A 15,426-nucleotide genomic window follows, 5' to 3' on the forward strand; every position below is an offset into this window, starting at 1 on the left:
TCATTTTGTACAACAAAATATTCCCGTCTATTTTTGCACAGCCCATCCCCACACTGCCAGCCTATTCCCTAAACCTGCTGGAGCACATCTGGAGGTGATACGGGAAGCTGCAGTGGAAGCAAGAATCTGCTCCCAAAACAAGTTGTTCCAAAGGCAGAATGTTTCAGAGAAGGAGAGAGCATGCTTATTATCACACACACACACACACACACACACACACACAATTTGATCTTTTTGCCTTAAACTTTAAGGTTTGCACAGTGATCTATGACAGTCAGCACCTTTTTGTTCTGACCTGCTTCTGTTATTCAATTTTACCACTGGAAGGCAGATATTTGCAAACTCAAAATCATATAGAATCAGACATGAATAAATTTATTGAACAGTGGCTGGGATAAATTATTACCTTTCTAATGCAGCTCTTCTTTTCTCTACAAATTCTGTAGATGAAGAATCTTCCTTGCCTACTTTCACTTTTGTCATGCCTTTGGAAAAAAGTGATATTGTATTAATATTAAAATTTGATAAAATTTAATTAACTGGGCCTTACAATCTACAAATGTACATAGAACTACAATGTTATAAAAATACACTTTTAAAAAACTTGCTTCATTCTTCACCCTCCTGTAAACAGCTACAAGTCTTAACATTAATCATGCTTCGGTGTTCAGCCATGATATTATAAGTGGAAAGACTAGAGAGGTAAATAGCCACTTACATTTTGGTGAAAAAAAGATGGGCAGACAAAGAAAGCTAAAATTAAGATATCTAATAAGTAACTTTGCAGTTTACATGATAGTTTGAAGCAAACTGCAACAAAGACAATTACTCCAGCCTCTTCCACTCAGAGATCTCAGGAAAAACATCATAGTCTTGCAAAGTAAAGTAATGAAAGAGACACTGTGTACTGTGGATAAGCAATAACAGTTAATTGTAGTCCAGCTAAGAAGCTTTAGAAGAAATCAGTACTAAGAAATGTTGAGAGATGTCCACAGATTTCTTTTCTCTCACACATTATGCTTTACCACTGGTAAAGCTAACTAAGACTGATGGGAATAAGGAGTTCTACATTTTAAAAGGCAAGCATATGTTCTCCCACCAAACCTGCATTATTTCAGTTTTTAGTATTTTGCAATATGCACTCAAAACCATTTTTCCAAAGGACCCAGAGAAAGGTTTGTGCTGTTGTACAAGGGAAATCAAGAACTAATATGAAGATGGATCAGTCAATAGAAGGATAAGCAATGTAACTGCTTTCTAAGATTGTTAAAGGTGAGATTTCCCCCCTCCAATACACTATTTAAACAGAAGTAGGTTTGTCCCCAGCAGCAGCACTTGCTTTCTTGCCTTGGATTATCTGCTCTTCTCACTATAACTACAAGGAGAAGAATTAACATGTAATCTGAGTAACAATCACACTCCTGCATTTGGGACATCAGGACATTATTTTTATTCACGTGTCTATTGCTAACAGAAGCCTCGAACTAATATATCAATGTTAGATCCTCTATTAACAAACATGTACAGTTCTATTTTCTAAACCCCTTGGCGTACAAATACCCCTGGGATACCTCATCTTAGAATCATTTTCCAAATTAAGCTTTACTAAAGAAAAAAGATCCTTGACAAAATTAGATATATTGAATACAATGTTGTTAAGTCTGCAGAAAGCCCAGGGACACTTGTACTATCTGGAGGAGAAAAGACTTTTATTTTATAGGCAACAAGTAAAACCTGTAACAAAATTTTGCTCCAAATTCTGCTGCCCCTAAAAGGGGTGTGCCTTTCATGGCACTACTCATTCCCCTCTCTGAATACTGTCAGGTACAAGAGCCTCAAACAAGCCAAATGTTTCATATCTCCTTTCAAAGCAACAATTACATTCCAGGCAAGTCCTGAGCATACTCAGTCATTTAAAATTCTTTTTTAAAACTGTATTTATGCATTAGTGTAATGTTTTGAGCACTGGATTGTGACTCTGGAAACCAGGGTTCAAATCTCATTCAGCCATGGAAACCTACTCGGTAACCTTGGGTATGTCACACATTTTCAGCCTCAGAAAAACCCATGATAGGTTCACTTTAGGGTCAGCATAAGTTGGAAACAACTTGATAATATACAACAATAACAATATTTATGAGGAACTGGGATTGCTTCAAGCTTGTTCATACCTACTACTTGTTTTTCCACCAGCACCATTTGGCTCTGTCAGCATCAGAGCACCAAGTTCACTACTAGAGGGAATGATACCCTCAATTCATTTGATTTGTGTATCAAGGTTAAACAGCAGGCACTATTTCTAGTATACTAACCTCACAATTCACCTACATAAAAAGGGGTACATTTTCAATAAGCACAGTAATAAATCAAAATCAAGGTTCAGTGGTCATAAATAAAAGCTAAAAATAATGTCAAAAATTCAAATATGATCCTCAATAATATATAAGATCATCAAACTAAGAGATCTCTAAGCAGATAATGGAAAAGATAGTTAAATTTAGTTTCTTTCAAAAGTTCTAAGTTCTGTTCTCCCTTAGCTTAAATATTTCCCCATTATCTTTTCCCACCCCCTTTCTTTGTAGTACTCAACAAGCAGAACAAAAATTGGTCCTAAATATATATATATCTATTTTTTAAAAAGTAAGAGCAATATTTTCACATTAAAAGTGAAATGTAATTTGCCAGGAATTGCACTTACCTACAATACTTTTTTCTGGAGCTGGAGGCACAATGTATCCAACATGCAGATATTTTGATGCTAATTTGCTGTGTAAGCCTAGAAAGTCACTGAATCTTCTTTTTACAGCGAATTCATTTTTGTGAAACATAGACAAAGATGTCTAAAAATACATAAAGAATTAATTTTAAAATGTCCAAACTTTATACAGTGGATGACTGGCAAAATTTTGAATTGCTCTGTCATTAAAAGGTTACCTTCGTTGTTACTCTATATGCCATGTAAGCATTCATGCCATCACCTGTAGGAACACATGAACATACAAGTCAGCTTTCCAAGAGTTCTTAGAACATAATGCTCTTCATAGATTTAGTCAGATACTAAGGCCGGTTACACACCGGCACTTGGGACGTCCGCAGGACGTCCCATTTTAAAAAAGAGGCGTCTCTTCTAGACGCCCCTGGGTCTAATACGGACTCTGTCCGTACAATATGGTGCCGGCCGTTCCACACAGCCGCGCCATCTTTACGTATCGGACGCATAGCGTCCGAACGTGTCGCGGCGCCTATGACGTTGCGAATGCGCCAGCGGCGCCTCGCGACATCATAGAGGTGCCGCAAGAAGGAGCTCCATTTTGGAGCTCCTTTTTTGCTCCGCGCGGGAGCTGCGCGGTGTGGCTGCTGCAGCTCCCGCACAGAGCAAGCGGCGACGGCGGCAGACCGCCTCAAAGCGGCGGTCTATAACCCGCCTAAGATATCTATGTAACAAGAGGATCCAAAACACATAAAGCCTGAAGAAAGAGGCTCCTCTCTCCACAACTGTCATCCTTCGGCCTGTGAGGGAGTGAACAGGCAGGCCCAGCTCCATCAGGGATAGCCTGAAGAAGAAGAGCCCTCCCTCCAGTCCATCTGCCTTGGTCCAGGCCTCAGAGGGAGAGAAGAACCACTGGACCTCATCCCCTTCCCCACCACCATTCCCTTCTCCTTTTGTGTCGTGTCTTTTAGATTGTAAGCCTGAGGGCAGGGAACCGTCTTATTAAAAATAATAATTGTAAGCCGCTCTGATAGCCATTATGGCTGAGGGGTGGGGGCATAAATACCATAATAAATAAATAAATAAAACAAATAATTTATGGTTTCAATAGTACAGTTTTCAAGCTTACCAACTTTCTCTGGATCTGACACATTAATGTCAATATCGAACAGGTCCCCATTTGCTTCTTCTTCAATCTAGAAGAAACATGGGATACAGTTAACTGACTCATGTTTAAGCAGTTTAAAAGTGATGTCTGGTTATAAACTTTGAAATCCTACACAATTGTGTGGCTGTGCTAATAAGACAGTTCCAGTGCTAGCTAGTAACCCAAACATAACTAATCAGAATCCCAATAAATGATCAAAGATTATTACTACAATATGTTTCATTTATTTTTATAAAAAAAATCACTAGATTGTTTTAGCTTCAGAGTGCAGTCAACTTATTGCTCAGCTACCACGTTGGAAAAGCTTTCATATGCAGATAAATAAATTACAACCATCAGTGCTCCTTACTCTAGGGTTCAAAACACACTACAGAAATAATCCAATTTGAGACCTCTTTAACTGCCCTAGCTCAGTGCTGGAGAATCCTGGGAATTGCAGTTTATTGTAGTACTAGGGCTCTCTGAAAGAGAAGTCTAAATGTCTTACAAAACTAGTTCCAGAATTCCCTAGCACTAGTACTACTAGTACTGCTAGGGCAGATAAAGCAGTCTCAAACTGGATTATTTCTGCAGTGTGTTGCAGACCTTAGAATACTTAAATAGAATAGTGATCTAAGTTTCATGCCACCATTATACAGATAAGCAGAAGCACCAGACCCTATCTGGTCTTGAAAGCTACATGTGGTCAGCCCTGGTTAGTAATTGGGATGGGAGACTGCCAATGAATGCCAGTTACTGGTGGCTGTATTTGGAGAGCTAGTGTGCTGTGGTGGTTAGGGCATTAGACTTTAATTATGGAAAATAGGATACAAATCCCCACTCAGCCATAAAAACCAACTGTGGGGGTGGGGGTTAAGCAGATGAGGCAAAAGGAGTAACCAGAGGCATCTCCGGCATCACAGTGACCGGTCACTGCAGTCCTGAAGCTTCTGCCACGGTACCAAATAGGCTTCTGGCAGGAAACGCCATGCTGCAAAAGTGCCCAGAAGGCACTTTGTGTTTCAGGCCTTAGAGGGAGACAAAGGAAAATCTCCTCTGAACAAGTGTTGCCAAGAAAACACCATGTTAGGTTCCGCTTTAGGGTTGTCCTAAGTTGGAAATGACTTGAAGCACCCAACAACAACAAAGGCTGTATTTCAGAAGAAACTGGTGAAGCCACCTGAGTATTCCTTGCCTAGAAAACCCCTGTGAAATTCATGGAGTTGTCATAAGTCAACAGGCAACTTGAAGACATATATGCACTTATTTACACACACATACATGAACCAGTAACATTGGTGACTGTCAGAACTATTCTTGCTATTTCCACCACATAATTTAGCTACTTAAAATAGGTGTTAGAGATCTGTATTTTGTCCATGTGTTATTGTCTGTATGTATTTTTTGTATGTTGTATATATTGTGTATTTGTATTTGTAGTGTGGTTTTGTATGCTGTATGTATTATGCATTGTTGTATGTTTCTTTTATATATTAATAAAGATTATACTAAAAATAGGTGTTAGAGAAAAAAAATTATAATGGTGAGAATGATACTCCCCTTATAACTGTATAAGGCCAGCTCTAAATGAAAAACTATTTATTCTATTGAGAGAGCTCAGTATTAATGAACCTGAAAGAACTATTTATTCAATAAACTACATCACAAAACAGAGGAACAAACATGAAATGGCAGTTAGGCAAGGTGTCACTTCAGGCTTGGAGAAGAAGCTTGATGTATTACATACATAAGGGATTCAGAGAAAAAGGAACAAATTTTTGGCGGGGTCCATCATTGTGTAGTTCAGAGTCATCATTTGGACAGCTCAAACTGAGCTGTTGCAGTTTTAAGAATATTCATTTGCTCCAACATTTGCAGAGGCTTTCTTCAGATGAACATTATAAATCTTGCCTTACAAAGATGACATGTGTCTGAACTTTATGTCTTCATGATTTTTTCTCTTCCCTTTCTGGCATACTGCAATTAACCCATTCATTATTCAAATAACCAAAGTTTTCTGTTCTCTCTGAACTAATAAATTACAGTTATTGTTACCAACTCAGGATTATGATCATCAAGATTCCCCAGATCAAAGGTAACATGAAAATTCAGTTATTTGAAAACTTTCTAAGTGTTGTGTCCTCAGAGGGAAAGTACAGCCTAAGGATGAAGTAGTGGCGTAAAGATGACACATTTCTCTTCTCAACATATGTCCATCTAAAGCAGTGGTTCCCAAACTCTGGTCTTCCAGGTGTTTTGGACTTCAACTCCAAGAAGCCCTAGCCAACTTGGTCAGCAGTCTGGAATTGTGGGAGCTGAAGTGCAAAATATGTGGGGTACCAAAGTTTGGGAACCACTGATCTAAAGCAAGTAAGAGCATGCCCAGGGGCTAGTCATCAGAATGACCTCAACAATCGTTGAAGTTTTATTAGCTGGCAAGAAGTATTAATTGCTTAAACCAAGTCACCCAACTCTTTAACAAAAGAGATTTCTAGAAGGGCTTCCAAAACACCAATAAAAACAATACAGTTCTTAAAAGACCAGTTATCAATATAATCTCAGCTGTGGAAGTTGTGAACAACTTACCTACCATACAAAAACTCTTTCAAACCAATACCAAAATAATGACCTTATTTGCATGTTTAGTAGAACATTTAATTTGTTACACACCTATGGCATTACTTAATTCTTAACTGTGTATTGCCATTTTACTGTTAGTTATTCAACCTGGCAACAAAGTATGTCATAGCTTATTAAAACTGTCTCTTTATGTTATTCCATACCTCTTCCCGGGATCTATCAAAATCCACAGGGGCTACTACAATTTTTGACTCCATTCTGGGTGCTATTAATGTAGTTGGTGTAACAGGAGTGACAGCCGGAGTAGAATCTGATGAGAGTATTGGTTCCCTTTCTGGACTATCCAGAGAAACTTCCTCTGTGGCTTCTGAAAAAAGAAGAAGAATATTTATGAATTCCACAAGAACAGTCTCCAGACAACGGACACTACTGACAGAGAGATTCAGAGTGCCTTCTGTTGATTTTTTTACAATTTTATTTTATTTGTACATCTTTTATTTTGCTTTTGAATACCTATCCACAGTGTACAGTACTACTGTGCTGAATCTAAAATTCAGAAGAAACTACTGAAGAAATCTACTGGAATTATTATTTGTAAACATTAAAAGTTATTATAAGAAAAAATAAGAAAACTTTCCTTTAGTATTAAAATTTTGATGAGTTACAAGTGTAATTTGCTTACCAACATCAAGCCAATTATATCTAACACAACATTTTATTCATTTGACAATTTCTATATATCCCTGTATAAATGCACTAATATATATATATAAGACAAAGTTTTTCCCCATTTCTACTCTGAGATGCCAGGAACTGAACCTTTTACAGGAAAAGGCACATTCTCTATGAGTGAGCTCAGCAGTCCATCCTCAAATTAACTAATCATTATGTTTCATAGAGATTATAGAGAAATCCCAAAAATATGATATGCAGAGCACAAGCAGATGATGCATAAACAATTCAAATGCTGTTTTATTCCTGAACGCTTGCCCTCTCAGCAACATCAGCTAGTTCGGATAATCTCAACCATTACTAACATATTTCTAAGTATAACTCGTTTCCTGGATCCATACTTCCAAATTAACAAAAGGAAGTGCTGTGTGGGGCAAGAGGGAGAAAAACACCATATGACATGACTCTACAGGCACACTCCACTCAACCTACAAATCATGAAGCAAAGGTTGACCAACCATCTCCTATTGTTTAAATAAAGATAAAATGTACATCCCATTAATACATAGGCATAACAAATATAGAAAATATCACTGTCATCAGTATATAAAATAGTATCTGAATGAGGAAACCAGTACAGTGGATATGCAGTACACTGGTGAGCATAATGAGCACAAGAAGGTTGCTTTCAGAAGTTGTGTAAGTGGAAGCCTGTTTCCCCACATTTTAGAATGTAACAGAGGACTGTGGCTAGTTCAAGAGTGAAAACAGGTTTCAGTCTCTACTTTTCCCATACAAAAATGTATGTAAACAAACTCCATACTCAATCAAGAACATTTGGGTTGGTAAGAAGCCATAATTTGTAAGTATGTCTGAGCAGAGCTTACACAGGCTTTTACAATTAGCATTCATGAGACAGACAGACAGCCTTTGAATGGCTGTCCATAATGCTATTATTTATTGAGATCAATTTGATTTTAAATGCTGACAACAAAGTTCACAACCCTGTGTCTTAAAAGCCATTTTAAATAATGCAATCAATTACTTCTCACTCTATGACTGCAACACTGAGTTCTCAGGAAATGTACATTGTAACAAGTAATGTTTCAACAGAAATGATCTGAATGCCCTATTTTGAAAGAAAGTGTGGGGAGGGGAGAGAAAGTTACCAGCAAAAAGGTCTTCCCTGTCATCATCTAGTATGATTTCCGCAGGCTTAGGACCATTAGAATTTGTACTGATGTCTTCAGCAGGAAGACTGGCTGGTTCTGGAGATGAGGGGCTTGACTGTTGAAAGAGGAAACAGTTGGGAAGCAAAGTATCAGCAGTTAAAGTTACTGCATTTCATAACATTATCATTTACAAGTACAGAACATGAAAAACAACATTAGAAGCATGCTTGTCAGCAATTTCCATTTCCTAGATTTTTAGGCAAGAACATACAAAAGGAAACATTAATCATTAATGGGGGACGGGGGAAGGTGGAAGAACTCGGCAACTGTTTCTCTCTAGGATATCCCAATATATTCTTAATTTATGTTCCCAGTTAAATATAAACTATAATGTTATCTAGTATCTACTTGTAGAAACATTCTTGAAATTACTGCCCTCATTGATTTCCTGGAGCCCTAGGACTGATTGTTGAGTGTCAAAACGTCCTGATTTTGGAATAAGCTTATATAGCATGAAAGGTTTTTAGGCTAAAATCTTATGGGTGTTTACTTAGAGTAAATTTAACACAGATTCTCCATATATCTGCCCAAATTTGTTTGCAAATTGTTAAAGTTTCACCAACTGCAAAAGCTCTGCAAGTCTCAAATTTTCAAAGTAAGGTTTTTCAAGTGACTACAACAGAAGTCATGTTCATACTCCCAAAACATTTCAGAAAGGTAAAAACCCTAAAGAAGTAAACTTGCAAAAAGTCAGTAGAATTTTCTTAGGATTGGGTTGCTAGTAACAGATCCCGGCTCAGTTTTTCTCAATTGCTTTTCTAGGAAAATTTGTTTATTGACAGATGCCACTAGTATGTCCTAAGGACAGCACAACTATTGTGTGTGTTTGTTTTAAGTGTACAGTTGAACAGTTTGATATAAATGTGTCTTATGAACATAAGAAAAGCCCTGCTGGATTAATCAAGAGGCCAATCTATTTTGGCATCCTGTTTCTAACAGTGGCCAATGAGATACTCCCAAGTAGCCCACAAAAAGTAGGGCACAACAGCCCACCCAGCAAGTGGCAAGCTACCTCTAGAAATAGAGCTCACACTTTGCTGTCACTTATTTACAGTCCACTTCCCTCCCTCTCTCTCACAAAGCAGCTACCCCAAGTCATGTACACTAAACATATATCAGAGCAGGCCAATTAAAGGGTCCCTCCTTTCTCTCATTTCCAAGAAGTGGCTAGCTGCTGCTGGAGCTGTGAGGAAAGGGGCTAGATAACAGGCCAGGGGGAAGAAACAAATGCAGACATAACAAAAACCACTTGAACCAGTGTTCTTAAACTATCTTGTGGAAATGAATTCTATTAGAACGTCCATATGGATCTTTTTGTCTGTCCTGAATCTACTATCCACTCTTTTCATTGGGATACTATGTCTATACGCTCACTGTGTCAGAGAGACAAGATTCACAACCGATTGCTTTTAAATTGATTTGTATTTGCTATGAGACTTTTATTGAATTGTATAATATGGCCGATGTAACTGTTGATATACTGTATTGCTTGATTATTGTACTGTTTTGTATTTCACTGTACTGTATTGTATTGTGACATATGTCACATAACCGGTATAATGTGAACCGCTTTGATCAGACAGAAAAGCGGTATACAAATAAAATTATTATCATCATCATCATCATCATCATCATCCCTATCTCAGACTTCAAGAAACCCAATGCAATTAACTGTTCTATGGAGTGAAGCAGTGTGTTCTTCTACCTAGTATTTCGAGGGCATTTTTGTGATCTTAGTATGCCTCATTTCTCTCATTCAACACTTCCAGGTAATAACTCTAGCCAGTTGCACAAGGAGTGAGCGAGCTGCACTGACATCACAGAAGAAGTACCTTCTGGAACACACAGGTATTGGTGCCTACAATCAGGAAAGGGAATGTGTATACAGGACAAAGAATAAAGTAGCTGGCCATAAGGAGCATTCTTTTCTGAACTGATGATATCAGTTTTAAAAAAGTAAGTTAAAAATATTAGTTAAAAGATGTATATAGTTTATGCCAGAAGCCAAATCATGTAGGGCCTATCATCAACTGTAGCAGTCATCATCTGCCACAAAGGGTCAGCCACCTGCCTTAGAATAGTAACTTCTGTCATGGAAACCATACATTAGATAATTTCCCTGGGATGATTACCACTGGTCCAAAGGGAGGGCCTTCCTAGAAGCAGTTAGGCACTCACAGAATCCCTCAGGAAACTACAGTGGAACCTCACCATAGGCGGGAGCGCCATACGCGGCCTTGAGCATACGCGCTCAAGCCGTGGCGCATGCGTGGGGCGGAAGGGGCGACGCGTCCCATTCAGTTGAATGGGCGTGTGCGCCTGTTGCGCCCTGCGCGCGCCTGCGCCGCCGTGCACGAGCCCCATTGTTTACAATGGGGCTCAAGCATAGGCGGAAATCGACATACGCGGCGGGATCCAGAACGGATCCCCTGCGTATGGTGAGGTTCCACTGTACACTATCAAGATAGAGAATAAACTGCCCTGCAATAGCTTTTTGGTAGGAAAAGTTTACATGCTGCTTCGTCACTGCTGTGTTTGGTATATTATTGAAGCCAATGAGAACTCATCCGCTAAAGCACTCTTAGTGAAAATCCAGAGCATCTCTGCCTATGGAAAGGAGTACTCTAATTTCCCATGTGACTTCACAAACCACGTCTTTTAAATATAAGCATGTGAATAGCACAGAACAAAGCCACTCCTGATCAGCGCCGTAGAGAAACATCAGAAACAGGGACACTTTTATAACAGGATATCCATGTAAATATTTATAATTTTGTAGTCATTCAAACATTTTACTTTCATTGTTGCAGCACTCCTTCACCAAAGGTCACTGAAAAAGGACTCCCAATTCAACCAGTCCACAGCAGTATTTAACTGGCGCCAACTCTTCAGTGCCCAAAGATGTAGGGAAGATGGTGGAATGATTAAACCAGGGAGATCTAGCCACTGATTCACTGTGCTCACTAGCCAACAACTTATTCTACAAGTTGAAGCACTTCTTGTCCTAACAATAACAACTCAGGTTACAGTTCAGTTAGAGAAAACAAAGGCTGCCAGGTATAAATTCTCCTACAAAGCAGTGGCACTTTTGCCTTCATGTCAAAGCCTTTTATAAGCACAGAACATGTACTGATTTTATTCTACTGAAGAATTCCGCATTAGCAACAATTCCTGCTATTGTTTTACTCATTTTCTAGATTTACAATTATGAGCTAATTTAACTACCATGCCTCTAGAAAGCTTCTGAAGGCTAAAAATTTGTATGTGAGGAAAGCTGAAAACTTGCATAATTAACTCTAATGTGCACTTTAATGTGTACAAATTTAGCTACTGTGTTTATTAATTCTTATATTTGTGCTTTATTTTGTGCTATGGATTCACTATTTAAACAGTGTTATGGTAAGCTGGAGTAACTGAGAGGGACAGAGGAAAATAGCTCCAGTAAATAAAATCCTCTTGAAAACTATTCCTTTCGCTGTATACTTAAAATGAAAACTTCAGCAGCTCTTTCAACGCTGCCTATCTCCTGTTCACAAAGCACACAAAAACAAAAACACTATCATTAAAACTGATAAGATGGAAATAAACTGAACACGCTGGTCTCCTTGAAGCTCAGGCCTAGGAAACATCCTGCAAGAAAACAACAATGCTTCGTTTTTGTGACAAATTATCCCTTCGTACAATGTTTTTCACCCAACAGACACAAAAAAAGGGGATCAGGACAACCAACAGGGACAGGAAGGCCCTAACTTAAACTGCTGACAAATCAGAGTAAGCATGTGTATGATTGTTTAACATGTATTGAACGCGTGAACTTATTCAGTGAGACTTACACCAAGTCTTCAGCCAAGTATCATCTTCCAAGAAACAAAACATACTGATTTCACGAGCCAATATTAAATACGATATTTGCATTTCAGATGGGCAGAGGAGCATGCAAGCTACACACCGTTCCAGTCAATGTTTGAATACAAGTGAGGGGAACAAATAAAACAATGCCACAGACTGACAAACATATACTCTTTCCCTACCCTGCGCACAGAAAAACATTCTGTACCAACAAAGTTTTACAGCATGAACCTTATACAGTCCTACTGAGAAGCAGCCATGACTGAACTTAACACATTCTGTTCACAGCCAGACTGTGCAAAGTTGCCAAACGCTTCCCAATGAGTGACAACGTATGGTTAAGTTACGATCCCGCAGAATACAAACTTCTGAGGGCAGAAAGACTGAAAGAGGAAGTTGACGTTCTGAGGGATGCACTCTGCAGTTTCAAGCGGCTTTCGGAGAATATCACACTACTACTGCTACAGAGCTATTGTTCAACTATAGCTACTAGGGCTGCCTTCCATGGCATCCTGGGATTTGTAGTTTAGGGAGGCCTAAGATTAGTGAGGCCCAAACTACAAATTCCAGGATTCCACAGGAAACAGCTGCAGCAGTTAAAGTGGGGTAATAGAGCTAAAGGAGTATAGATAGTGTGACGCTGGACTTGGCCTGTGATCCTGTTTTCCTAATAACAAACGAAAGAGTGGCCTCCGCAAGGAAAATGGCACGGAAAGAGGAACTGACTACACAATGTGTGAAATGCAAATGAAAGTGAGGTGCAGAAGCCCAGATAGAGATACTGAGTTAATTCTCATTGTGGTTTAGCCCTCTGGTTCTCTGCAATGTAGGGATTATCTAGTTTGACACTGCCTGAAATGCTATGGAATTGTGGGTATTGTAGTCGGTTGTGGCACTGGTGCTCAGCCTAAGGGTAAAACCTGGAGACACATTTGAACTGCAGGAACAATCCGGTTTGACACCACTTTGACAGCCCTGGTTTAAAGCTATGGAATTCTGGGAACTGTGGCTTGTTGTGGCACCAGAGCTCAGCCTAAAGGAGAATGAAAGGGTTTGGAGGCCTATCTTCATTGCAGAAATAATGCAGTTTGACACCACTTCAGCAGCCCTAGGCCTATGCTATGGAATCCTGGGAACTGTAGTTTTGTGAGCCATTTTAGCTTCCTCCGTCAGAGAGAGCTCTGGTGTCACAACCGACTACAATTCCCAGCATCCCCTAGCCTTGAGCCTGGGGCAGTCCAATAACAATAACAATAATGATGATGATGATAATAGTTGAAGGCATCCTAGATGCTAGAGGAGAGCGGGTGCAGGGGCTTGAGGGGAAGGGGCCAGAAATGGCAGGAAGGGAGGAGGCAGGCTGGAGCCAGGCCCATGGCTGGGAAGGGGCTGCAGGAAAGGGATGGAGGAGCCTCTGACAGCAGAGGCAGGGAAAGGAAGAGGAGAAGGAGGAATGAATAGGGGGGCTGGGGCTGCTGTTCTTGCCCGGTGGCTATACCTCCAGGGTGGAGACGGTGCTGGTGAAGAGGTCCTCGCCGTCCTCCAGCTCCTCGAAGTCGGTCTGCCTGCCGTCCCCGATGAGAGGAGGGGGCTCCCTTTCCGCCGCCATCTTCTATCCCCCTCCTATGCCTCCTCCTCTTCTCTGAGAGGCGCGAGATTTCCGGCAGCTGCTGCCAGTCAGGTGACCACTCCCGGGCACGCCCCTTTTGCTCCGCTCTCACGTGACCTCTCTCTCAGGCAGCGTCCGCGAGACTCCCGCCTCCGGTGGGCGGAGCCAAAGAGGCCTCGTGATTGACAGCAGGGAGGGAGGCAGGGAAGAATTCTACGCAAATCGTAACCACCGCGGTTCAAACACTATAGAATTGTGGGAATTGTAGTTCGTTGCGGCAGCAGTGCTAATCCCCCGCCAGCTAATCCTCTTTTCTCGCCTCATGTTTCTCAGCAACCAAGATATAAAAGAGACTGCGGAAATAATCCACTTTGAGACCGCTTTAACTGTCCCTGGCTCAATGCCAGGGAATTCTGGGAACTGTAGTTTTTTCTCCCCTGAGACGTTTCTCCTGCCAGAGAGACCTCTGGCGCCACCACAAACTACAACTCCCAGAATCCTCTAGCACCGAGGCAGGGCGGTTAAAGCGATCTCAAACCGGGTTATTTCTCCAGTGTGGATGCAGCCTGAGGCAGTGACTTTGCTTACTGTCATTCCTCTGTTTATTAAAACAAGTTTTAATATTTAATGTTACCATTTAATGTTTGCTTATTTAGTCAAATGGTGGAAGTGAAATCGTTTCAACTTCTGAGGAGGGAACCCTGTGGGGATTTGTCTGCAGCTGAAGCAAGGAAGGAGCCTTGTTCTGAGGGGAAAAGAGCAGCAGCTGTTGCTGGTCAAGAAAAATGACCACGGAAACTCTTATTTCCTTTGCCATCTTAGAAGCTGAGAAGCATTAGGAGAGAAAGAAGGTTGCCCGGTGGTTTTTAAAGGTGAAACCTCCAATCTGGTGTCCTCCGAAACCATCAGGCAAAACTGGACTATGAAAGGCTCCTGTGTAGTTGATCTTCCTCAGGAAGTGCACTGAAAACACTAATTGGTAGCTTAAATGGTGATTAACCCATCAAAACCACGCAGTCGCTATTAAAACGTGATTAACATTTTCACACACAAGAGCCATGATCCCAGGAGTAACCAGGGAATAACCAGGCAATAAGCAGCAAAAGAATCATTCACGGGAAAATCCTGTGAATGATTTGTTGCCGTTGATTGCCTGGCTATACACGATAATGGCACTTTAATTGCTTCTCATCATGACATTGCGTGAAAACCATTAGCGCAATTGGGCAATTATCCAGGGATATTCCTGGGATGATCGCACTTTGCGCGTGACACAGTGTGAAAATCTTAAATCGCAAATGTGCAATTTTGATGGGTTAATTACTGTTTATACTTCCAAATGTTCTCATGTGATAAACTCCTTTGAAGAAATATGAAGCATGCCATTGTGGTCGAACCCTCCTGGGAGTAAATAAAAGATATAACCTATGCAGCATCTTATCACCCAACCTCTTCAACCTATATGCAGAACATATTGTGAGAAAAGCAGGATTGGACATAAAAGGAGGAGGAGTGAAAACAGGAGGAAGGAATATCAACAATCTAGGATACACAGATGACACCATAATACTAGCAGGAAATCTCACAGAACTACTAAGGAGGATCAAGGAAGAAAGTGCAAAGGCAG

General features: G+C 40.3%; 1 protein-coding gene across 2 annotated transcripts in view; it reads right to left on the bottom strand.

The window, feature by feature from the left end:
- Positions 1–13,886, bottom strand: part of SNX2 (sorting nexin 2) — a 28,721-nt gene extending 14,835 nt beyond the window's left edge. Inside the window, exons 1-7 of one of the 2 annotated variants that reach the window (XM_042452536.1) lie at positions 13,689–13,886; positions 8,279–8,396; positions 6,641–6,804; positions 3,840–3,906; positions 2,935–2,978; positions 2,699–2,840; positions 407–485 (exon numbers count right to left, since the gene is read on the bottom strand). In XM_042452536.1, the coding sequence (XP_042308470.1) occupies positions 407–485; positions 2,699–2,840; positions 2,935–2,978; positions 3,840–3,906; positions 6,641–6,804; positions 8,279–8,396; positions 13,689–13,799 (725 nt within the window). In that variant the 5' untranslated portion in view covers positions 13,800–13,886. The remainder of the gene's footprint in view (positions 1–406; positions 486–2,698; positions 2,841–2,934; positions 2,979–3,839; positions 3,907–6,640; positions 6,805–8,278; positions 8,397–13,688) is intronic. The other variant, XM_042452538.1, reaches the window with a different exon arrangement.
- Positions 13,887–15,426: the final 1,540 nt, after the last annotated feature.

The sequence above is a fragment of the Sceloporus undulatus genome, chromosome 2 (genome assembly GCF_019175285.1).
Source record: "Sceloporus undulatus isolate JIND9_A2432 ecotype Alabama chromosome 2, SceUnd_v1.1, whole genome shotgun sequence".
Lineage (NCBI taxonomy): Eukaryota > Metazoa > Chordata > Lepidosauria > Squamata > Phrynosomatidae > Sceloporus > Sceloporus undulatus.